The sequence below is a fragment of the Mandrillus leucophaeus genome, unplaced genomic scaffold (genome assembly GCF_000951045.1).
Source record: "Mandrillus leucophaeus isolate KB7577 unplaced genomic scaffold, Mleu.le_1.0 Scaffold353, whole genome shotgun sequence".
Taxonomy (NCBI): domain Eukaryota; kingdom Metazoa; phylum Chordata; class Mammalia; order Primates; family Cercopithecidae; genus Mandrillus; species Mandrillus leucophaeus.
The window spans coordinates 42,794-67,316 of NW_012103732.1; the positions used below are offsets into that span (position 1 = coordinate 42,794).

Genomic DNA, 24,523 nt, shown 5'->3' on the forward strand with positions numbered 1-24,523 from the left:
GGCGTGCTGCTTAAATATGGGATACTTAATAACTTTTTACTTTAATTTGTCTTTGTGATTCCCTCTTACACCTTCATTAATTTTCCCCTCCCTCCTCAAAAAATTACCCTGTGCTTCCAAATATACATAAAATAAGTGTTATTTAAATTTTCCCCTAAAAGGATTTACAGTTCATTGGTTTTAAATTCTAAAGGTGAAAATTAAACAAAAAAGAATGATATCCCTTTTGCATGTTTTGCAGAGTCTCCTGAGAGGTTAACTTTGTAAAACAACCTGAAGGATCATAATTTCCTCAGAAAATGTTTGGGGTAAGGGGTGGGCATGAAAGAAGTAAAAAAAAAAAAAAGCAAACAAAAGAAGAAACACAACCAGCTTTCCAGTTGCTGAAGAGTTAAGCTCTGACTTGGGAGCATTACCAAAGGAAAGTCCCTCTGCTGGGAACAAAGCAAGACTCCAAGCTGTCTCAGTCCTGCTGTGTGTTGTGGCTACCTTTAAAAGTGACTACACAAAAGAAAAGGGGCCCGTGATTCCTACGTGTTGTACCCTGTGTGTCCACAAGATTCCATTAGCCTGGCCAAAACTTGGCGAAGGCTGAGTATGGTTATAAACAACTAGACAGCAACTCTGTTTGTCAGTGTCCTGGGGTTCAGCTAAGACCAGCACAAGACCCAAAGGTACCGCATTTTTCAACTCATTTTGATGAATGGTAAATTAGCATCACATGTTGAGCTTGCCCTTTAAATTATGTAGGGGTCCTTTTCCCATTGTTCCTCAAGAAAACTAGGAAGTAACATTGGTAAAAACAAGTTGCACATGATTGGATTGCTAAAATACAAAATACTAATTAACTTTATTTTAAAATATCGCCTGCTAGGGATAATTTAATTAAAGGTTATATTAAAATATTACATAACATAAATCCATCTGTTCAGAGACAGAGAATCAATTTAGAAATATGGCGGCCGGGCACGGTGGCTCACGCCTGTAATCCCAGCACTTTGGGAGGCCCAGGCGGGTGGATCACCTGAGGTCAGGAGTTCAAAACTAGCCTGACCAACATGGTGAAACACCATCTCTACTAAAAATACAAAAATTAGCTGGGTTGGTGTTAGGCGCATTTACTCCCAGCTACTCAGGAAGCTGAGGCAGGAGAATCACTTCAACCCGGGAGGTGGAGGCTGCAGTGAGCTGAGAAAGCGCCATTACACACCAGCTGGGTGACAAAAGCAAAACTCCATCTCAAAAAAAAAAAAAAAAAGAAAAAAAAAAAGAAATATGGTAATCATCTTGAGAGCCTCTTAATGATTTATCCTTAAATGGCAGCCTTTCCAATTTGTCTTTGTTTTTGACAAGGGAAATTCTACCCAGCTAGAATATTTCCTCATGTAAGTCTTAAAGAAATTTGTTCTTTTTTTTCTATCAAATTTATAATGGATTTTTAAGATCCCTTATTGTGAACAAATGACTGTCTTCTATGCAGGACTTGTGTCATATTAGGCAATTGAACTGAGCAATGAACTATATTGTTTCTACTTTCCTGAAGCATACACTGTTATGAAAATTAATTTAAAATAAGATTAGCTCCTCATGGTAGTTTTTGCTAGGAGCAGGTCTATTGCCTTTAGCATCCATTAGAAAGTGAAAAATTGGGACCAAAAAAATCCACATTTTCAAATTTTGAGACATGTAGCATTTTATCCATTATTTTCTGGCTATTAGGGAGTTCAAACTTTACCAGTGAAATGTTATCAAAAGATCTTTCTCTTTTCTATCCCTGAACTCTGCACCTATCTTGGAAATAAATAGCACAATGTGTTCAATTAGAGAATCTTCAGGTTGTAGACTATTTTTAGACTATTTAATGACTTAGTTTCCAATACAGGAACAGTTAGTTTCAAAGATGCAATATGGAAACATATATTCATGCCTTTTCTTTTCTTCCTTTACCTCCTCCAGTCACAAATAATAGCTAACACTCTAGTACTTACTATGTGTGAAGTTCTTTTCTGAGCATTTTCCATTTTAAGCCTTACAGCACCCCTGTGATATAGACACTACGTTCCACAGATGAAGAACTGAGGCATGGGGTGGTTAGACATCTTGCAGTGATAGAAACAGGATTCAAACCCAGACAGTCTGGCTTCAGAGAACAGTTTTTTTTAACTACTAAGGAAACTGCCTGTCTGTTGATAAAAAGTGGAGAGACAAGATTCAGTGCATATTTTATTGTGTAATGAACTCATGCCTGTATTTGAGGACTCTTCTATAACAAACCCTATAATCCATAGAGCATTTAAACTCTCTACATCTCAAACTTTCCCTATGAAAACATAGATCATATATCCTTACTGGCATCTGCATTGTATCCAATCTGTGAGAATAAAAATATAATTTTATATATACACACATGATAAGCCCCGAATGTGGATTATGATGCCCTCTGGGTGTCCAATTACTGATGTCCTTCTCTGAAGGGGCTTCATCTCCTTCCAGGCTGCAGAAGGAACACTCTTTTGCTTACTCATCTCCTACCCACTTCTAGTGGATTTTTCTGCCCAGGCCCCTCTCAGAGAAATGTTCTACCTTGGGCTCACCCAGATATACAAGAGCAACCGCACATTATCTCTGGAGATCCAGGCCCTTCCTCCTGGCTCCACCTCTTCATGGATGGAGCCAGCACAGGCAGCACAGCACCTTCGGCAAGGGCAAAGGACAAGGGACTCTGTTCCTACCCTTCTCTCCTGCTTGGGTAAAGCTGGGGTATCAGGGCAATGGGGTTCACATCCAGTTATTAAAAGAAGCTAAGTCCTCTCACCCTGTCTCTTGTCAAATCATATCCCTTCCTACTGGCACTCTTTCCTATTGCTCCCTACACAGTTCCTCAGTGGGAGTATCATTATTTCTCTCCCTTCCCCCATCCCTCCCTCAACCTCATTCCTCTGAGAAGGGCTCAGCTTAGGCCTTTTTCCTACACAAATTTTTCCTGACCTTTTCAGCCCACATTCATCTACTCTTCCTCTTGCATTTATTTAATTATTCTGCCATAAATTTTACATTTTACACGTCACTTTAACATCATCTCTGTTCCACAATTTAGCACTCTAATATTTTGTTCACTAATTATATGATGAATATATTATTTCTCCAGTTGGATTGTAAATCTCCGTGGGCCGAGACCTGTCTTGGATTTTTCTATTACTTCATAGCATCAAGGTCAGAGTCAGCACATAGACACGCCAATGCCACATTGCAGGTTAATTATGGTGTTCTGTTCCACTGATCCCATATGGTATTTTTCAATTCTTTTCAATAGAGTGCTTCAGGCAGTCTACATAAATCAATTAGTGTTGGCATCCAAGACAAACAGACTTATTATCCCTGTTCAGGACTTTCCTACACACTAGTTCTTATGAAGGTACAACTGACTGCCTACTCACAACCCAAGTGAGTAGGCAGTCAACAACCATGTTTCTACCCTGACCAGGCTTCATCTCTCTCTATCCACTTTGCCATCTCCAGCTGAGACATGATTGCCACCAACACACCCATGTTGTGTGAACACCATGGTGGTCTATCCATGAAACCTCCTATTCCAGAATTAAGTCCTGACCACGCTGTGGATCACAGGGACTTCACTTACTTTCTACATGTTCATTCAATTGCACTAAAGCTGTTTAGACTATGTCGAGGTTTCTTAGATTCCAGATGAATTCAATGACTGCTTCTAGGTGAGTATCCAGCCTGTGCTGGATATCAAGGAGGCTACAGAGAAGAATGAGCCAGAGTGGTGACCCTCTAGAATCCCAGTCTGCTGTGAGTTAAATAACAGAAAACTGTATTCTATAAGATGAATTGTTACCACAAGGCATTTCATTCCTCTGGCCAGAAGAAAGTACAGCCAAGTCTGACTGGATACATTTAGCCAGGAGCACCACATCCATTTTATTAGCATGGTTTATAGGAGATTAAGTGCTAAGACATAGGGCCACTCACGGAATAAGAGTTCAGAAAAGGAGGTGCAAGTGGGAAGGAGCCAGTGAGTGAGGCACAATGGAGGAGGTGTCATTTCCCCTGAAGTGTGGGAGTAAACTGGATAGAAGGAAGGGAGGGGAGGGACCAAACACTCAAAATAGGAGGGAGCACTTGAACCAAGGTACAGATAACAAATAAGCAACATGTGTGCAGGGAGGTGTCATGAGACTGTCCATGCTGAAGCCAATCACGAATTTATGCTGGAGAGGGTCAAGGGTTAGATAACCAAGGTGTTCCATGTTGCTGGATGTCTTTATCAGTTAACTGGGAAAGCCTCAATGCTGAACTTTATAATTAAAAAAGGAAGCTTCAGGAAGGGGAAAATGAAAACCTCACTTACAAAGAGACTTGCTTGGCGATGTAATACTACTCTGAAAACTCTGTTGTGTTCAAATTTCAAAACACAGTGAAGAAGAAAGTAGCCACACTAATGTCTATAAACTACATAGTACATTTTCTTGTTATTGAAAAACAAAATATTTAAAATTCCTGCAGAGGCCTATCACCATGTTAGCGAAAGCAATGAGGGGCAGTAGAATGAATTAAGAATCTCGATCTGCAAAGTCACTTCAGAGGTACACTGCTTTCTTTACTGTAAGCAGTTATAATCTGATAGAAATCACAAAAAGGAACTGGATTTCGTGATATTATTAATACTCCTCCTAACAGTTCTCTCTCCTTCTACTTCTTAAGTCCCTTGCCTCAGCAAGGGATTTGATATTCTGCTTCTTTATTGTAACTTTATCAGTTAAACATCAGTTACCTTGACAAAAGCAAACCCAAAAGATGGTTTGTGAAAGTTAAAGGCAGAACCAGAAGTGTTGCTCAGCTCATCCTTAATTCAGCGTCAGCCCAACTGCTACCTCTTGGCTTTCTCCAGAGCTCTGGCTCAGGAGTCACTGCTACCTGTGTCCAGTGTCTAGATTCGCTGTATGACTGATTTATCTTGTCCTGGCTGTGGATAAAGCCCCTTCCCTTTAGTGTCCACTGGGAGAGAGTAGAAACATTTCAAAAAGAACTTCACTAAACTTTTGGAAAAATAATGCAAAGCCAAAGATAATATGTTTTCGACTGTAGCTTTCTGACCCTGAGGTGGGAGGCACAATCAGGTAGAGACCTGGCCTTGCCAGAAGGCTCATGTCCCTCTACCCGGGAAATCAAGCCCCTCAGCAGTCTCTGTCCTTGCCTCTTATTTCTCTTGAGGTCCCTCCTTTGTTCCTGAAAGAAAGGGCTGGAATGAGAGGCTCAGTCACAGCCCCTCCTGAGCCAGTCTGTGGGTATTTACACCATTGCTTAAACCAGAGCAGTTGGTTGAAGATTGATGATACGGATGTGTGTTTACACGCACATGGACTGCTCATTACGAAGGACAGTTCCAAGCTGGAAACATGTCATATGACTTGTTTGAAAATGTACAAATAAAGTCTTTTCTTTCATTTGACTTTGTCAAGAACAAATGTCAGGAAAATGGCCCACAGAAAAAGGTAAATGAAGTAATTCTTGGGGAAGACTTCCATGCCTACACTAACAACAGCCTGACAAATGCAGCTCATCTTCTATACTTTTGATAACATTCAAATACTTGGCAAACATTTGTTATGTTTCTACTATGTTCCAGGGGTTGTGGGGAAAATGATATAATTCTCCAATGAGCATTGTTTATATTACAGATAGACAGCATGAAAATAACTTAAGTTCTATTATATTACAGAGTAACTCAGGATGAACCAAGGACATGGACTGTAGAGGCAAAAATAGGTTAAAAATCCTAGGTCCAAGACTTAGTAGCTGTGTGATTACACCTTCAACTTCTTTTTTTTTTCCTTTGTAGGCTGTGGATGATAATACCTATTTCAAGGGGGTGCTGTAAGGATGAAAAGGGAAAATGCATATAATAGATACATTAGGAGGATAGGAATCGTCACTTCTTCCTACAGCAAGGTTTCTCAAATTTTAACATGCATCAGTTTTTTTTTTTTTTTTTTAATCTTGTTAAGAAGGAGATTATAGTTCAGAAGGCCTAGAGTGGAGCCTCAGATTCTGCATTTTTAACAAGTTCCCAAGTGATACCATGATGTTTCCTGGGGGTGGGGGGTACACTTTCATTAGCAAGGGCTTTGAGATTATTTTGTTTTTGTTTTTGAGAAACTGATGCTGGAAGCAAGTCTTGAAAAAGAGTAGGCACCATTCAAGAAGAAAATAGACAGTGGAAAGAAGGGCATTCCAGGAGGATGAATGGAAGTACTGGCTTTTGAGAAGCATAAGAAGCATACAGAGTGAGGAACCCAGAGGGTGAGCTTGGAGAGAGGAGGTTACGACAAGAGAGAATAGTAAGACACAGGGTCTTCTATGCCTTGCCAAGGAGTCATTCATTCCATAGTTAATAAGGGACTCACAGAAGGATTTGAAGATGTGAGTGATTTGATCGGCTATGAGATTTAGTGATATTACCCTGAAAACAGTGGGAGTATAGGTTGGATGGGAGGCTGGTTGGAGTCAGGAGGGTATTGTGGTATGCTTGATGAGATACAGTAAGCATGAACCAATGCAGTAATGGCAGTATAGACTGAAAGAAACTGATGCTGATGGGAGACATCAGGATATGAAATTGACAAAACTTGGGCTTTTTTTTTTTCTTTTTTTTGAGATGGAGTCTCGCTCTGTCACCCAGGCTGAAGTGCAGTGGCGAAATCTTGGCTCACTGCAAGCTCTGCCTCCCAGGTTCACACCATTCTCCTGCCTCAGCCTCCTGAGTAGCTCGGACTACAGGCGCCTACCACCACGCCCAGCTAATTTTTTTTGTATTTTTTTTAGTAGAGCCGGGGTTTCACCGTGTTAGCCAGGATGGTCTCAATCTCCTGACCTCATGATCCACCCGCCTCGGCCTCCCAAAGTGCTGGGATTATAGGCGTGAGCCCCCGCGCCCGGACAAACTTGGGCATTTATTAGATACTGAAAGAGGAAATGAAGTTTAAGGTTTATGCCCAGTTTCTGATTTAGGTAACTAGGTAGATGATAACATCACTTTTTTTTTTTTTTTTTTTTGGTAACTCAGGAGAAAGAAAAGTAATTCAGAGGAAGAGAAGAGTTTATGAAAAAGAAAATGAGTTGAGTTTGAAAATATGTTGAGTTTTTGCAACATCCAAATGGCAGTGTCTGATAAAAAAAAATTGGATATGCAGGAGAATAGTTTGGGAGCTGTCTGTGTTTATTATGGTAGGTTCTGTCATTCAAGGAGAATAGCTGGAAGAGAAGCAAGACGAGACAAGACAAGATTTCCGTGCTAGTCAACATGAGTAGTGAGCAGAGGAAGAGAAATTCACAAAAGACACCAAGGAGAAATGATTAGGAAGAAACACAGACTGAGGAGGAAAAGCCTAGGGAGACGAGGTTTCTGGAAGAAAGTTATCAGCTTTGTCAAATACAGCTAACAAGTCAAGTAACTAAGGACTGAAAACCAGGAATTGGTACTATTTGTAGGAATTTCAGTGGAATAATGTGGAGGAAAGCCTATATTACTTGCGGTGGGTTAAAAATAAATGGAATATAAGGAAGCAGAGATAGTCAATGTGGAATATTCTTTCTAGCAGTTTGGCTATATTGGGAGCATTTTAATAACTAGTAGCCAGACATAGTTCCAAGATTGAGTGTTTCATTTAATTGATTGATTTATTCATTTATTCATTTAATAGTTGTTTTGAGCACAGCTTTGGCTGCTGGGAAAGAGTGAATAAGGAGGGAACTTTTAAAAATAGGCCATGGGAGTGACTAAGAGAACAATTTCCAGGAAAAGCAGCACAAATTCATTTGAGACTGTAGGAAATAAAGTGGAGCTGAGCATTTGTGCAGATGGTCCCTAGACATAGGGGTAGAATATTGCACACTTGGTAGCTCAAGTTTATTCTGTAACATGGAAGGCAGGATCATTGGCTGGGCAATGAAGGTGCAACTGCACCTAGAGATTAACTATGTATTGATTGACACCTGTTCTCAAACTTGGGTGATTTTCTTCAGCAGCTCTTGACCCTCTGCTCATATTTTCTTTGAAATTGTCCACAAACCTTGTTGATGCTACCCCCCAAAATAAAGGAGCATGTGTTTCATAAATAGAGCATTTTCTGATATACCAATCTTTGGTATATCTTTGGAACTCCAAACGGCAAGCTGGCCTTCTTCCCTCTGCACTTCATTTGTCTGGTTTTTGAGTCGACAAGAAGAGATAGAGATAGAAAGATGGATTGTGTGTCTGTATGTATATATATTGCACTCTTGGCGGGTGATGACATCTGTGGGATCATCAGAGAAATCTTACAAAATTGCAGAATGAAAAGTTTGAAAACTTCAACTTTTATTCACACAGAAATCTGACTTAGTGCATAGCTTCAAACTCCTTAATCCCAAGAGCTTTACATGCCAAAATTCTTGTGTTCATTTTCCCCAGATTGTCATGCGTTTTACCTAGATTATCATGGGTCCTCAACTTCCTGCTCCACTTCTCAGCTAAACACCAGTCAACAACTGACTGACAAAGTAGGAGGCTAATAGTCCTTGTCAACAAGAAGAGCAACAGGCTACTGGCATTAGTTACAGTCTTCAATCTTCAGGACATCTCTGCTGACTTCTGGAGGTCAAATGCAAGCAGAGACTCAAGTCAGCTAGCTCATAGCTACTTGTTTCCTCAGGGGTGGGAGGAAAAGGAGGAGAGTGAGGGACAGAAAAATAGTTTAGAAAATGAAAGTTCTAATTCTAGTTTGAATTATATCAACTGGTAGAAAATATAATTTCAAATATTTTCAAAAAAATTAAAAAGCTCTGTAATGACTAATTCTCAACTTGACCATTCAATATGTATTTTATTGATTAATTCAAGTATCCCCTCACTACTCTTAACATTCTCCCGATTTCTTTCCCAAATCACTTCTTAAATTACTAAACACTGCGGTTTTTAAATATACACAGGCAACCAGTTCCTTAGGAGTTGCCAGAATTTGCCTGAACTATATACCATGAAGCTGATCAGTGACCTACAGAGAAGGTACAGACACCCAGAGCTCTAGTAAACAGCTTAGAAAGTGGCTATACAATGATTTTGCCTCCAGATCAAACTCTGAGATATTCCAGACTCTCTGAAAAATGTCACTGTCCAGAATTTTAAAGCAGATCCAAGAATATATTCAGGATAAAGGCAAAGTGCATAGATGCCATGTCACATGAAGCATGTTTGAAAGAGCAAAAACTATTTAATCTAGAACTTGAAAAAACCTGAGTGTTGTCTGTTTAGTGTACTTTTCATATGCAAGTGAGAGATGCCAGTTGAAAATGGCTTAAGGAAAAAGCAGATGGGTTGGTTTAGATAACTTCAAGTCCAATCAAGGATCCTGGATTACGGGCATAGCTGGAACCAGGAGCTCAAACTATGTCATCAGAACTTAGCCTTTCTCTATCTCTTTACTGAAACATTCTCTGGGCTGACTTTCTTCTCAGTCAGATTTTCTTCTTGCTCAGGCAGTGCCATGCTTACCTCCTACCGCTCCAGAAACCCCACTGAAAGATGGAAACTTTCAACATTTTCACACACTTGTCCCTAAATGGCTTGGATATGGCCAAATTCCCACCTGTACCCCTAGAGACTACATGATTCTTCAAGGAACATCTCAGTGCTATTTCCACAAGAAGGGAAGTGAATGCCAGGCAAGCAAAACAACAGATGTCCTATGCTGCTTTCAGACATGTGGTGGGCTCTCATGTGGATAAGGAAATAAACTTCTTTGAGGCCTCAGAAATGAGAAGTAGACCCTCTGCATGAACCTTACAGGAAAACAGATTTCAGTTCACTCTTAAAAGGACCTTTTACAGAACCATTAGCAGTTGAAATAGGCTGCCTCAGGTTGTAGCAAGTACTAGGTCCTTCCACATGTTCAGGTACAGGCCAGATGGGCAGCTGTCAGGAATGCTGGCAAGGAATTCCTGCATTAGGCAGGGCTTTGCCTACATGACCTATAAGGTCACTTTTGACTCTACAATTCTATTATCCTTGTTAATTTCTACAGTTTAATTTGCAGTACAGGATAAACAAACCAACCTAATTTGATCTGGAACTTCTGCAGGCTATCACAGGTCATTTAATCTAAAACATATGGCTCTAGCCATTACTATGTTTTCTGAAATACTCGAACAGACCTTGTTCTTAACAAGGTCTTCATGTTATTAGTTTCACTCATGGATTTTTCCAGCCTCCTGCTTATTCCACAACTGCCTTTCATTCTCGTTTAGATTGGGGTAGAAGGAGCATGAAAAGAGTTCCCTTCTTTCTGGCTTTCTCTTCTTAAATCTTTGCAGGCTTAAGAGTCTATGAGAAATGAGAAAGAGGACCATAGATAATCACAGCTTTGGAGAAAGTCTATTAAGACAAATGCTCAAAACAGAATGAGATTTTTAATTTTTATATTAAAAATTAACTTATAGAGTAAATTTGAAATACTGCTATATTGTTTTAATATAGGGTACCAAAACCATTTCTTGAGCCTTACTCATTAAGAAATATACACATTTGCATTGGTTAATTTGTATATTTTAACATACTTTAAATATATTTAAATAAAGTATATTCTTTCACAGCTAAAAGCCCCCACACCCCACTATCCACATACCCAGCTCTACTTAAACTGGAACTGTCATGCTACAGAATCCAGCTTGCAAATAAAAGTTTGGTTTTGCACCAGATTATGTCCATCCTTAATAACTGATGGCGTTTCGCCAGGCACGGTGGCTCACGCCTGTAATCCCAGCACTTTGGGAGGCCAACGCGGGTGGATCACGAGGTCAGGAGATCGAGACCATCCTGGCTAATATGGTGAAACCCTGTCTCTACTAAAAATACAAAAAATTAGCCAGGCGTGGTGGCGAGTGCCTGTGGTCCCAGCTACTTGGGAGGCTGAGGCAGGAGAATGGCGTGAACCCAGGAGGCGGAGCTTGCAGTGAGCCAAGATTGCGCCACTGCACTCCAGCCTGGGCAACAGAGCGAGACTGTCTCAAAAAAAAAAAAAAAAAAAAAAACTGATGGTGTTTCTTGTCTCTTTCAGTGAACGTTGTGTCAATGTTACAGGAATTTTGGGAAAGCAAGCAGCAGCAGAGGGCTGCATTCCCAAGTGAAGGTGTGGTGGTCTATGAGTCACTGCCAGCTCCTGGACCTCCCTTTGTGAGTTATGTGACCCTCCCAGGGGGAAGCTGTTTTGGCAACTTTCAGGTAAGAAGTAGCCATTAATTTGTCAGTGAAAGTTCATTGGGTTAAAGTAAAGTAAACCTTTTTGTAAAATGGTTACATTGTAAGTTTTCTTGGAAATAGTGAACAAAGTTGTACCATATTCTATGAATGAAGACAGAGGGAAAGGAATTTCTAAATTTGCCAATATCCTTTATAAATACCCTTTTAATTGAGTAAATTATCCCTCAATTTTCAATAACTGGCAAAGATGTTTTATTTCTTGCTTATGGATACTGTGAAACTCATAAGCAATCAAGTTTCTCTCTTAGTTTGTCAACTAAAAAGCCCAAAGGCAAATTTTCAGGGCTTTTTTTTGTAGTGTAAGTCTACAGAACATAGTATCACATAATTTTTAACACTAACTTCATACCTGATACTATTTATATTTTTACCTTTACTTTTCCTTTGAACTTATTGACTCACTCATTTATTGTATCCTGTTACCAGGTATATCTGTTTTACATGGTTTCAAATCCTTCATTGAGTGAGGGAAGGGTATAATTTAATAAACAGACTTACAAACCTTTGCTGCCTAGGGGAAGTCAAAGAAGTATTCACAGGGAATATAAACGTGAACTGAGGCATTCAGTTGATGATGTCTTGGCCAGTGGGAAAAGGGAAAATGACATTCTTAGCATAGGGAACCACAGCATTTTCAGAATGAGGGAAACATAAGGGTCAATGTGTGTGGCAAGGAACTGTTGGGAGAGGACAGGTAGGCACTCACATCAAACCACAAGAGATGTAAATACTTTGCAAAGCAGTACAGGTTTTATTCTATATAAAATCAGAACCCTTGAAGGATTCTGAGCAGAAGAGTGATGTATTCAAATGTACTTCAGAAAGATTACTTGGGTCACAGCATGAAGATGCTTTGGATTTAAATGATTTAAATGGCAGGGAGGCTGACAGTGATGAGTGCCCATGGAGACGAGCTGCACACACAGCATGTTCAGGAGCTAAAGGTGAAGGGATTTCATTAGGAGAAAGTTGGGATGATACTTTCATGCCTAATCAAGTCTCTTCACCTTCACCTTTACCAGTGGTCAGCCCTGGCTTTAGTCACTGGGTGGGGAACACAGGAGGAAGTGGAGCTGGTATGTGAAAGGTGAAGACGTAGTCAGTATGAAGTGCCTGGAAGCCAAACAGAGAAGAGCAATCGCCTTGCCCTATCCAAAAAAAAAAAAAAAAGTAAGACCTGAAGCTCAAGAAGGAGATATGGGTTGAACTTCTATGTTTCTAAGCTGAAGCCATAGCTACAGGTACCACTGCCAAGTGAGAATGTGTGGTATAAGAAGATGATCAAGGAATGCTCCTAGGAACACTTTTAGTGTGGGAAATAAAAGGAGAAAGATTTCTCTAAAAAGCCCAGAGATTTCCCAGAAAGAGACAAAGAACCAGAAGAGGGGATTTATGGAAACCAAGAGATCTGACACCTTGAGACTGAGGATGAAGTGAGCAGGGGTTAGCCACAGGACAGATGTCCAATGAGATGTTTCCACTGACTGTGATGAATGTGAGATCTTTATCAACCTTCCAGAAAGTAATGTCAATGGAGAAAATGGGATATGAATTAGATTATAGTAAATTACAGTTGTTAGAGTAAAATAGGGGCTTAGAAGTAGAGACAGTGTCCTTCAGTAAGGATTTAGAGGGCTCCTTCCTACTCTTGTGGTCAGCACTGCTTGTGAAAATAGGACAACCTTGCCTATTGTCCAGTGGGGAGCTGGAGACAAAGCATGTTCTGGTCAAACTGATATCACTGGCTTCCAGACATCTAAGCCATGATTAAAGCTGGGAAGGACAACTAAGACTGAGCCACTGCATATTCTGACAGTTCTCAAATAGCCTGCAAAGATGGGCCAGAATCAACAAGATGAACTGCTCTTAGAATATAAAATAAAAATAAAAAAGTCTCACGATTGAATCAAGATGGAGTGGACTTAGCACATTCTTCAAACTCTTTTCTAGTCTGAAATTCCCTAAAATGTCAAAGATATGTTTTAAAATAAGTAAATTCACAATAGTGCAGGCAGGAAGAAAGGGTGCCATTGGAAGAGATGAACTTTGGAGGCAATTCTGGGAGAGTTGAATCAAATTATTAGGGGCACAGATGCCACAGTCTAAATATATATATATAGGAGAAATGTACTGTGAAAGTAAAGAAGAGCTAGAGAAACTCCAGGGTCACATGAACAAATGCAAAAAGCAAGAGGCAGTACTGGGGTAATTTCAAGGCTAATCAAAGAACTGCTTTCAAAACTTCTGACCCATTGATCCAGTGACGTGGATCCCCACTCTGAACAGTAGTTAGCAGTATGTTTTTACCTCTGGTAAATGAAAGTGAATTGACTGATGAGGATGATTTGAATGTGAGTATAGAAGCCTCAGAACAGAGCTTGATATAACCCTAGACACCAAAGACAGGGATGCGAGGCAGCAAAGGGGAAAGAAAGGCAGCCATTGAAGAAGAGGCTCTCCAATCCACATGCGCCTGCAGGTCCGTTATCGAGCATCCTAAGGTGAAGTCTGCCTGTCAACACACCCCACTCAATATGAAGCACCTGGCAGTCCTCTCATTCAGGGGAGCCCCTCTAGGGACACAGACATTCTCAATCACAGAGGAAGGTTTTTTCAGCCACCTAACCTAATGTACTTGTTTGTCCATGTATGCCAATGAACATAAGATCACCAAACATTTGAGGAAAACCAAATGCGTAAGAGAAAAGACCAAAGGCAAGCAAACAAAAGAACAAAATAATTCAAGCAGCACAGAATGTAAAAGAGTATAACAGTTAATATCCTCAGAAAATTTTGAAAGGATATTTCTCTCTAAAACAGCTATTAAAATGGAGCAAGCAGGGAGCAAGAAAATGAAATATGATTGCCAAATTATAACAATAAGGATAAAGAATTAAAGAGGAACAAATAGAGGAGCAGACATAGACGCCAAATTAGTAAGAAATAACTAAGTAAAGTCTTCTAGAACTTAGAGCAAAAAGACAGAGAGGGAAGACAGTACAGGAGACATGCAGATAAATTTTGGAGGTAAACATCAATTTGGTAAGAGCTCTAGAAAGAGACAAAGGAAAGAGAGGGGAGGAAATAAATAACAGAGGCAATTTTCTTTGAGTTAAAGAAAAGCATAGGTTGTCAAATTGAAATGGCCCACCATATTCCAAGCAGAATCATAACAGAAAAGCACAACTCTGTGGTTATGTGGGACTTAGAGACAGCATTCTGCTTAAAAGGCAGATCAAGGGACTTTTTTGACACTGCATATGTACACTATCTGTTTTTAAAATTAGATTGAACATATACGTAGCTTTAGGGAAACTTCAGGGGAGCTAATGAAATGGGACAAAAACTGGTGAACTTGGTTCACAAAATCAAAACCTGTTTCTTTGAAAAGACAAATAAGAAAGACAGATCTTTGGCATTTCTGATTAAGGAAAAAAGACACACCACACTAAGCATGAAAGAGAGGATATAATCATAGAAGTGTAATATAAGAATACTATATAAATCATTATTCATTGAAACATGAAAACTTAGGTGATATGGACTAGTTTCTGGGAACTCTTTACAATCTTTGAAACTCTTCTATAAACATAGCATTTATTTCAAAATAAAAGGTAAAAAATGGGGGCTTCAATGGCTCCCTATTACTTTCTTATTAAAGCCTAAATTCCTTACTCTGGCAATAAAGTTTCTACAGCTGGTCCAACTTTCCCTTCCAGTTTTATCTCCCCGATTTCCTTTTCTGACACTTGATGCTTCTACCTAACTGTTCCTCATGCATGTCTTGACCTCTTCTAACCATTCCCATACTCACATTGAGATCTACTTAGGAAATGCTATTGCCACCTTCTCTTCATATCTAAACCCTGACCATCTCCCAGGACTCCACAAAAATTTTTCAGAGAAAACAAAAAGTTTTCTCTGAATCTCCCTGATGGAACTCTCTGCCTCCTGTGATTTCCCAAAGCAGTGTTCTGTTTCTCTACTAGGCTCAATGTTTTCTGCTGTATGCTCAAGTTACCTACGTGCACGTTCTTTCCCTTTACTGAAATGTAAGTTCCAGGGATGGGGTGTGTATCCTTATGTTCCCCATGACTTCAAGCACTGTGTTTTGCATATAGTGCATAAAGTGCCTAATAAATTGTGTTAAGTGAATAGCCAAATGAATGAATAACAAATCCAGAGAATAAATGAAGTTAATGTTTGTCCATTCTTGTACGTAACCAATAGCTAAGATTATTCACCTAAGTCTGCAAGATAGTGGGCTAAGGAGGAAAAGTCAGTAACAGTAAAATCAGCTGATATTATTTTGTTCATATCTGTCGTTAAAGTTTTGAAAATGGATGAATTTCAAAGTATTGATTAAAAAGACCTTGTGATTCTCTCTGGATTTAATTTATACATAGCAATTTTTTCCCCACCCGACTCTTAGGACCATAAATAACCAAGATTTGGCAGTACTCACACCCAGGCATGCGTTGTATTAGTTCATACATTCATTATACTCTATCTAGAATATAATGCATTTGACAGATTGGTGAATGGATCTAGAAGATATGAGTGTAAGAAATTCTAGTGTTCTTGTTTTTGTTTTTGCTACCTGGAGAAGTATAAATTTTCCTATCATCTCATAAATTTTGACCCAAAATGATAGCACTTCCCTTAGGTAATAAATTCAACATCCTTCTGTGGTCTTAAAAAAAAAAGAAGAAACAGGAAACAAAACGAAAAACTGAACACTTCAGCAGGGAGGCCTCTTGGTGATTTCTCTGATCATTTTAGGGTCCCCTTTTCCTGATGTTTAAATCATCATATTTTAAGGTTCTCAGGAGGATTGTTAACATCTTTGCTTAAAAAGATCCAGAATTTCCTGAATCAAGTATGTTTTGAAAATGTGTTTGGGTGGTTGGCTGCCAAATCTGGCCCCTTCACCCATTTGGCCCTCCGAAATATGACTTGAGAAGGAAAACCAGGCGGGAAAAAAGAAAGAATGTTTCTCCTAAAGCAATGTGCTTACACTTTTCTTTGTCAGTTCAGAAACCATCTTAAATGTTATTTTCACCATATAACATTTCATCATGTTTTTGCCAGGATTTGGACTGTAAGAGCCTACATGCTCATTCCTGCAATGCCTTTCACATAATCAAATGTCACCCCTGTGCATTACAAATCATTTCACGATGGATTATTAATGCCAAGACCATGTGCTGAAACATGGAGAAACCATTATGCCAGCAGTAGCCTTCTTACTGAGCCATGGACGTCACCACCAATGGTGCCAAGTAATTGAAAATACTTGAAGTGGAGTATGGGACCGGATTGTGGGACTAATCCCTCTGGTTTTGGGCAGTTTCATGAAAGCTGTAAGAGATTATGCTCATTCATTCTTTAGGAAAGTAGTATTCAGACTGAACTTTAGTTTTCTCATTAGTCAAAGGAAAGCAGTCCAGTCAAAGGCTCTGATGGACACAAACCACTGGTTTTTATGCAAAGAAGCCTCTCACTGAAGTAAATGGGAAGCTTGTGTCCATGAAAGCTAATTAAAGAATTTTCAGTTAGCCTTGACAGCACAACCTACAAAAAACAGAAACAGAGTGAGAACGAAAGAGAGAGAGAAAGCAGCCATAGCCCTGCTTTTAGACTAGGCCTTCATAAACTATTACAGGATAGAAAAAGAGATGTGAAAATATAATTTCATTTCTGCATTTCTAAACAATAAATAAAATACTGATTAAAAATTATTTTTTTTTTCAGAAAGTTGTATTGAAACACAGTAGTACTTGTTGGATCTTTTATAAAAGAAATCATTTTCTAATATTACAAGCATTAAGTATTTCGTGTATTCTAGACATATTTTCTTCATGCCACTTTTGTCTAGGCAGTTAATCCTTCCCTAGCCACATATCATGACCATGAAAACTTGCAGTAATTTCCATTTTTTTACAATAGAGCAATGCAAAGGCCATCAGAGCCACGTCTGGCTCCCCTCTTGATGAACTCAGAAGGAAAGCCACTCATTGTTGCAGCAGCTGTTTTTGCTTCCAAATCCAAAAGGGAACTTGAGTATTTTATCTTATTTTATATTTTGATTTAAAGGGTTTGTGATTCAAGTTTTGCTTTCAAGTCAGTGACGTGGTCTTCCACATAGCATCTGCTGGAATAACTTGAATTAATGAATTTCATTCTTATTTTGACTAACAAGCAAAAATTTCCTTGAATATAGTACTAGAGCATGTGATTATTTATGCGCATGAATTATGATTGAATAAAAAAATGCATCCTGGCAAAGACATTGATGTGATAGCTCGATCTATTTGGAGGGTGAGACACTCATCAGGGCATTATATCTTTTTCACATAAGTATTTTCTTGTTAAAATGGCTTCACAGAGAATAAGTACAGGTGTTAAGCAGTAGGTTCTGGTACTTAGGCTAGTTGAATAATGCCAAGCACTCTATGAAGTTGAGACATTCAGTTTTTCCATAGGCAAACTGTTGATTGACCTTTCTTTTTTCCATTTGTAACCAATGCTTGGGGTTGCAAAACAGGGCTGTAGAGTAGTGAGATGCGGGGTGGAACATAGTGCAGATGAGCTCCTTGCAAAGCTCTGTCTCTAAAAGGCAATGAATTCATTTGAAGGGTTTTGACTTTTATGCCATTCTGGTTTTCAAACCAAAGCCACTGCCTATGCTGATATCTAGAAAAACTGTTTTTCCAAGGAGTATACAGCCTTAAACAAAGTGAGGAGTATTTTGTTTAATTTTAGTTACTTAAGGCAGTAAGCATACTTCACCTGCATTATCAGACATAAAAACGCATTTTATACTTTCATGCATTAAATGAGTCTTCTCAAAGTACATGGAATTAAAAGTACATTTAAATTACAATAAACTAAGTTTGTAAAATTAAGTTTCTCCCAGTAGAGAATGACTAAGAAAATTTGATTAATTCATACACTCGACTCAATGGAATTGTAATGCTCTTTTTGCTGAGTGTTAAATAAGGCCTGGCCTTGACATTCCATATCCCAAATAGGGATTTAGTTCCTGCTATAAACTTGAGACTATTGCCCAGCACTAATGCTGTTTTAATGCCTAGTATTTCTATTTGAAATTATCCATGACCTCTTCTCTGCCTCTAGGGTGGTATACCTTGACTCAGATGGACGACATGCTATGCAATGTAACTTAACTTCTAAAGGAGGCATTTCCTAGTGGAAATCTCCACAGGAAAGCATCCTGTTTTATAACTAATGAGACTCAAAGACGGGAAAGTTAGTTATAATCATTTGAAAGTCATATGTCAGCTAATTATCAGACCTTAATCAGTTGCCCATGAAATTGGGAGTGCATATTGCTTTAATGAGACCCTTTATTCCCCAGCCTCCTTCCCTAACTTTAATCTGTTTCTTTTTTTATTAAACAAAGCGAATAGAAATTCTTGACCTCCAAATATAGAATATAGTGAAAGAAATGGTTAGGAAAGGCCACAGGGTAAATAAGGACTTTGGACTATCTCCACAGGAGTCTCCCAGCGCCTAATTCATAAACTTTAGAAAGATGCTCACCGGCTCAGTGAGTTGCTGAGGGGGAAGAAAGCCTGACTCCATCTCTGCCTAACGCACCCCCCATCCCTCTTATGCAATCAGAGCCAAGTCCTTTCACATCAAAGCAACTATAAAAATAAACCCAAATCTTGAGCTCTGATCAATTCATCTTGTTTACACCTTAACTTGAAAAAAAGAAAAAGAATAAAAGAAAAAAGAAAAGAAAAGGAATAAAAGCTCAAGGAGCAAAGCACAACATAGGCTTGTAATAGTTACCAGGGACCTTGGTCTAGGTATGTGTGTAGAATAGCATTGCGGCAGAGGTAAATGAGGAGAACGCCAGGTGGTTTATATTATAAAAATAACATTCTGACCCACCATGTGCATGAAACATTTCTTTCAGTTGACAGGAACTGGTGAGTTTTCTCTGAAAATTGGACTCCCAGAGCAGTCCCCTCCCCCACACCTAGCTAAGACCCCCATCCCCAGCACACACAGAGCTCTAAATTGTTCCCAATGTATTTGCAGCCACCCTGACCTATGGATAGACACGATATTAACTTGGGTGACTGAGTTCCAACGGTTGCCCTTTTTCACATCACCATCTGGAAGGAGAAAAAATGCTAATATATCCACAATTAGATAAATTGGAACACATGCAAATGTTCGTGCTTTGGTCAGGGTAGTCAAGGTTTTAAAGCACTGAAAGGGGGTCCGTTACCAACAGGGTCTGGTTTGTGGCATTCTTCGTGAAGGCTTGCTGTCAGGATGAAACCGAGGTGTTGGTGACACTGACCAGAGCTGTCAGGCAGTACACACAAACTCCGCAAGTCACTTGCTAAAAGTCGGACTCCAAGTCACAAAAGCAAAATGTTCCCAACCACCTGAATGACAGACCTAACAGCCGATAGGATTTGGGCAGGAATTCTCACCTCTCACAGAGTCATTTGGTTTTGCCACCTCCAAAGTCCCAGCTTTGGAAAACCCCGTGGGTACCATGTGCTATTGAATAAATGCCACCTAAATAACACTGACCTGCCCTTGACCCCAGTGAGGACGGCATCTTCAGCTTTGAATCCTGCAAATAGATACAATCTGTCACATTAGCTATTACATTACTGTTTTTGTTTGTTTGTTTTAAAATCCTGCTTCTTACAGACCGAGTTTCAACTCCTTGGCTACCATTGGGAGGCACCAATAAAAATGCGCCTAAAATATGTTTTATACATTTTAGATCTGGAGATAATTTTTCTCCTGATGTCTTTAAAACACATGTATGAATAATTGTAGAAAGTCTGTTGTTTAAGATGGAGAGAAAGTTACTTGTATCGATGTCCTTCCATATACATTTCTAAAGAAAGCACTGTAGTTGGGATGTAAGTACAGTAAAACCTTGAGATGTAGAAACAACTACTCAACACATGTATCCTGCCTATTTTCTAATACAAAGCATGGAAAAAAATCATTAATCAAATGAGGGCTACCAGGAAAATTACTGTTTCACGTCTAAATTGCTTCAGCTTGGCCAGAAGATGGTTCTATAATTAGTAACACACCTACAAATAGTTTTTAAAGTATTTCACAAATAAGTAATGAAAAAAACTAATTTCTTATTAGGCATTTCTATTTATAACACATACATGACTACCAAAATTTTATTTCAATTAATATAAGAACTTCTGCTAACGCTAAATAGTTAACTAGTCATTATTTTATTTCAGGACAGCCTACTGGTCAACAAATTAATCTTGGTTGAATCTCGACATTACATAGGGCCACACCCTGGAAAATAATCATAGAAGAAATAAAACCTGCTAAGCAGAGAAATGAAATTGAGACCTCAGTTAGTTAAGTCAGTAGTGCTTATGTACTTCCTAAGGACCTAATTTTAGAAGAACTGTCACAAAGGACTTTTTTAAACCTGAATGCTACTTTCCTTGACTCTTGGGTAGAAGCAGTTTCTCTAATGAGAAATTAGCATTTCTGGTGTTAGCAGAAGTGGCTTTATAATGAAGACAATGAAGCTTCTGCAGAGGCTCCTTGTAAGTCACAATGCCAACTTTTTTACTTGTAATTTCATATTGTTTTTCTTAAACAGGGGCCCCCAAATTGTGTAAGCCTCAGGCCCCACAAAACTTGGTTCTGCTCCTGCCTGTTAGAAATGAGACATGGCAGGGGCAGAGGTTTCAGCAACGCTCCTCTAAGAGTTGTCCTGGGTCCACATGTGTCAGAATCACCTGCAAATCTTATTATATGCAGACCCCCCACCAGGACACAGCTGAAGAGATTCTGATTCAGTAGGTCAGCTTTGGACCCAGGAATACACATGTTTAACAAGTTCCCAGGTAATTGTACTATGAACACTAAAGTTTTTGAACTCTTGGTCCAAACTCCTGGCCTAGGCTTGGCAGCAATCTTCATAGTGTACCCTATAGGGTCCTGGTGGCTTGTTGGTCATCTTAATCTATGATAAAATACAGGGCCAAAATGAGTTAGTCTTGGGGGGAATTTTTTATTCATCAGAGCTGGGGAAGTTTATTTTTTGTTTTATTTATTTATTTATTGAATTTTAGTACAGACAAGGTCTCGCTACATTGCCCAGGCTGGTCTCAAACACCTAAGCTCAAGTGATCCTCCAGCCTCAGCCTCCCAAAGTGCTGGGTTTACAGATATGAGCTACCTTGCCTGGCCAGGGAAGTTTCATTTAAATGACTTTTACTCTTGAAGAGTTATCAATACTTCTTGAAATGTTAAGCAACCTTGTGTGGTAGAATTCCAACCTCTCTTGGCCCCGTACTTAACCAAGAGAGTACTTCCGGTTAGAATGAGATGCTTCCTACAAGGTAACATCTGATCTCTGGTCTAGTCACAGTTGGCCTTTCTATCTCCATTTTCCTTCTCCCTGTAGTCCAGGAAAGCATCCAAAGGAGAACAATAGGAGGGAGGAGGATATTGAGATAATTTCAGCATATTCCCATCCTCAATGAGTACCATTTATCCCCACAGTGTACTGCATCTTGCTTGGCCTTTTGTTGTAAACGAACTCAAGTTTGTCATGGGAGGAGATATCCTTGTAGTCTTATATCAAAATGACCCACAAAAGCACAAAGTTGAAGCTTTGTCTAAAATACTGTACTGATTTAGGACATGCTATGTGACCTTAGGCAAATTATATATCCTCTTTATTCCAAAGTGGGTGGCCATTTCTATGAAGAGCAAAATAGCAAAGTGGTTAAAAATCTGGACTCCCAAGTCAGAGAGACCTGAGGGCAAATCTTGTTTTGTTCACATCTTAAGGTGCATAACCTTGGAGATGTACAACCTCCTTAAGCCTCTATTTCCTCACCTGCAAAATAAGGATAATAACAAAACCAACTTTATAGGATTGTTGTGATAACAAAATGCGACAATAAACATAAAGTGCTCAGCATAGTGCCAAGCACATAGTGCCAGCAATGTAGATTATTTCATTGAGACTTCTTAATTACCTGTGGTGAGCAAAGCCTTTGTATTAGTTATCTATTGCTGCATAAGATGTTGCCTGTAACCTTACAAACATTTATTGTCTCGCACAGTTTCCAAGGATCAGGGCTCTGGAAGCAGCTTAGTTGAGTGGTTTTGGCTCAAGGTCTTCTAGAAGGAGGTTGCTTTTGGTAAGCTGTCAGCTGGAGGTGCAGTCATTTGAAGGCTTGATCAGGGCTGGAGGATCAGTTTCTAATCTCACTCAGATGGCTGCTGGCAGAAAGCTTTAGTTATCTGCCATATGTGCCTTTCCATGGGACTGCTCTTAACATGGCAGCTGACTCTCCCCAAGCCAGTGACTTTTCCCCTTGGTTCCACTTCTCTTACAAAGAGATGGCAAGTGAGACCACGACGGAAGCCATAGTGTCTTTTATAACCTAATACGGGAAGGGATTTGCCATCACTTCTACTATATTCTATTGGTTACACAAACGAACTCTGGTGCAGTGTAGGGGAGGGCTACACAAGGGTGTGAATGCCAGGGGGCAGGGGTCACTGGGGAATCTTACCAACTGGCTACCACTGTCTTTGAATAGCTTTCCTGAGCAATGCCACAGTCACTCTTTTTTTTTTTTTTTTTTTTTTAACTTTAATTTTAGATCAGAGTCAGGAGGCTTTGAAATGATTATAGTGGTTTATAATCTACCAGCAAATGAAAGGCATCTGAACATCAAGATCAATGTCTGAGTGAGGTCTCCTGGCCACTTGGAAAGCATGTGGCTCCACATGCCTGAGAAATTCACAGCTGACTTTAGTAAAATCTTGACTTAAATATCCCAGCTCTGCACTTTCACAAAGTACAAAGGACAGAAGTTGTCTTTTATATTAACAAGTAAGAATGGTTAACAGAAAAGACATGGTTTACAAATCTATATTTATGATTAGGGCCTGGCTGAAAAATAGCAAGAATAAACTGTATAACCTGGGAAGCCTAACTGTAGCAGGAAGTTACTTTGAAATAACATCATACTTCACTCGCTCCCCAACCGATGTCTTTGACGACTGGTTTGGACACATCCATAAAATGTCCTGTCACTTACCATATTTTATTTTCTTACAATGTTTCCCACTGTTTGATAGTAACTTTAACAGTGCCTGTTTTTACAGCAACATTCACATTCTGATTTAGATTGCAACCAAGTAGATTGCCGTTTGGTTAAATTTCTTCCCCAAGTAAAGATTCTTATGGGTTGAGAGGTCCCATTAAAAGATCCCTAGAGAAAAATATGCAGCCCTTACTGGCTGGGATTTGTAGTTCTAGAATTTAGAAGAAAGTGGCTGGTTAACATTATAGACATTTTGAAGTACTTGTCTTTCAGAAATGCCAAGAACAATAGCAAGAAAAGCCCTTTGATGGCTCAGAATTTATTTTATTTTATGTACTTATTAATTGGAACACTTTCTCCCCCATTTTAAGCAAAGATTCTGTACACAGAAATAATAAAATAAGCATCGACATGTGTCTGCCTTAAAATCTTGATATTGGTTAGGTCTCTAGTGCTTTTTCATGCTTTCTGGGTAAAGGCTCTTTCTGTTCTCTCAGCCGGGCTGCACTTTGATCTCCCAAGCAGTGCCATTTGGTTGTAAATGTATGTGGTGCTTTTGATCTAGTACTTAACTGGTCTTATTTAAAATAGATAGCTTCTTTTATCTAACTAGTGTTTACTAGGTCTCTCTCTCCATAAAAGATGGTTTAAATTGCTATTATTTAGATAGAAGTTGTTTCTGAAGAGTGCCTGGATCTGAATCTAATTCTCTAAATTCTAACACCCCAACAGCCCTATGATAGATTTTGTAAAGCTAAATTCCTATTATAATGAGCTGTTCCTACAGATGCCAGGTAATACTTGCAAAAACATTGTTTGCTTTTTAATGGGGAACTGATTTTCCAAAGAATAATAAACATACCCTACTCTCAGGCAAAAATGGTCATCTCAAAGTGTCTAAATGCAATGACCAATTACCCATCTGAAATTCATTAATATATTTTTATATTACTAAGTTACACATACCATAGAGGGTTTATTGAAATTGTGCTCATTTAAAAAAATAAAAAGTATATATCTTTCATTCTTTTCTTTATGAGGATTTCTTGAACATTATGTCCAGTGCTTCAGTGACTTGTTTTTTAGTTTCCTA

The 24,523-nt window shown here is 39.1% G+C and overlaps 1 protein-coding gene across 1 annotated transcript in view; it reads left to right on the forward strand.

Moving 5' to 3' along the window:
- LIX1 (Lix1 homolog (chicken)) overlaps positions 1–24,523 on the forward strand; it is a 50,910-nt gene that overhangs the window by 7,527 nt on the left and 18,860 nt on the right. Inside the window, exon 2 of the mRNA XM_011989409.1 lies at positions 11,115–11,278. Coding sequence (XP_011844799.1) covers positions 11,115–11,278 — 164 coding nt within the window. The remainder of the gene's footprint in view (positions 1–11,114; positions 11,279–24,523) is intronic.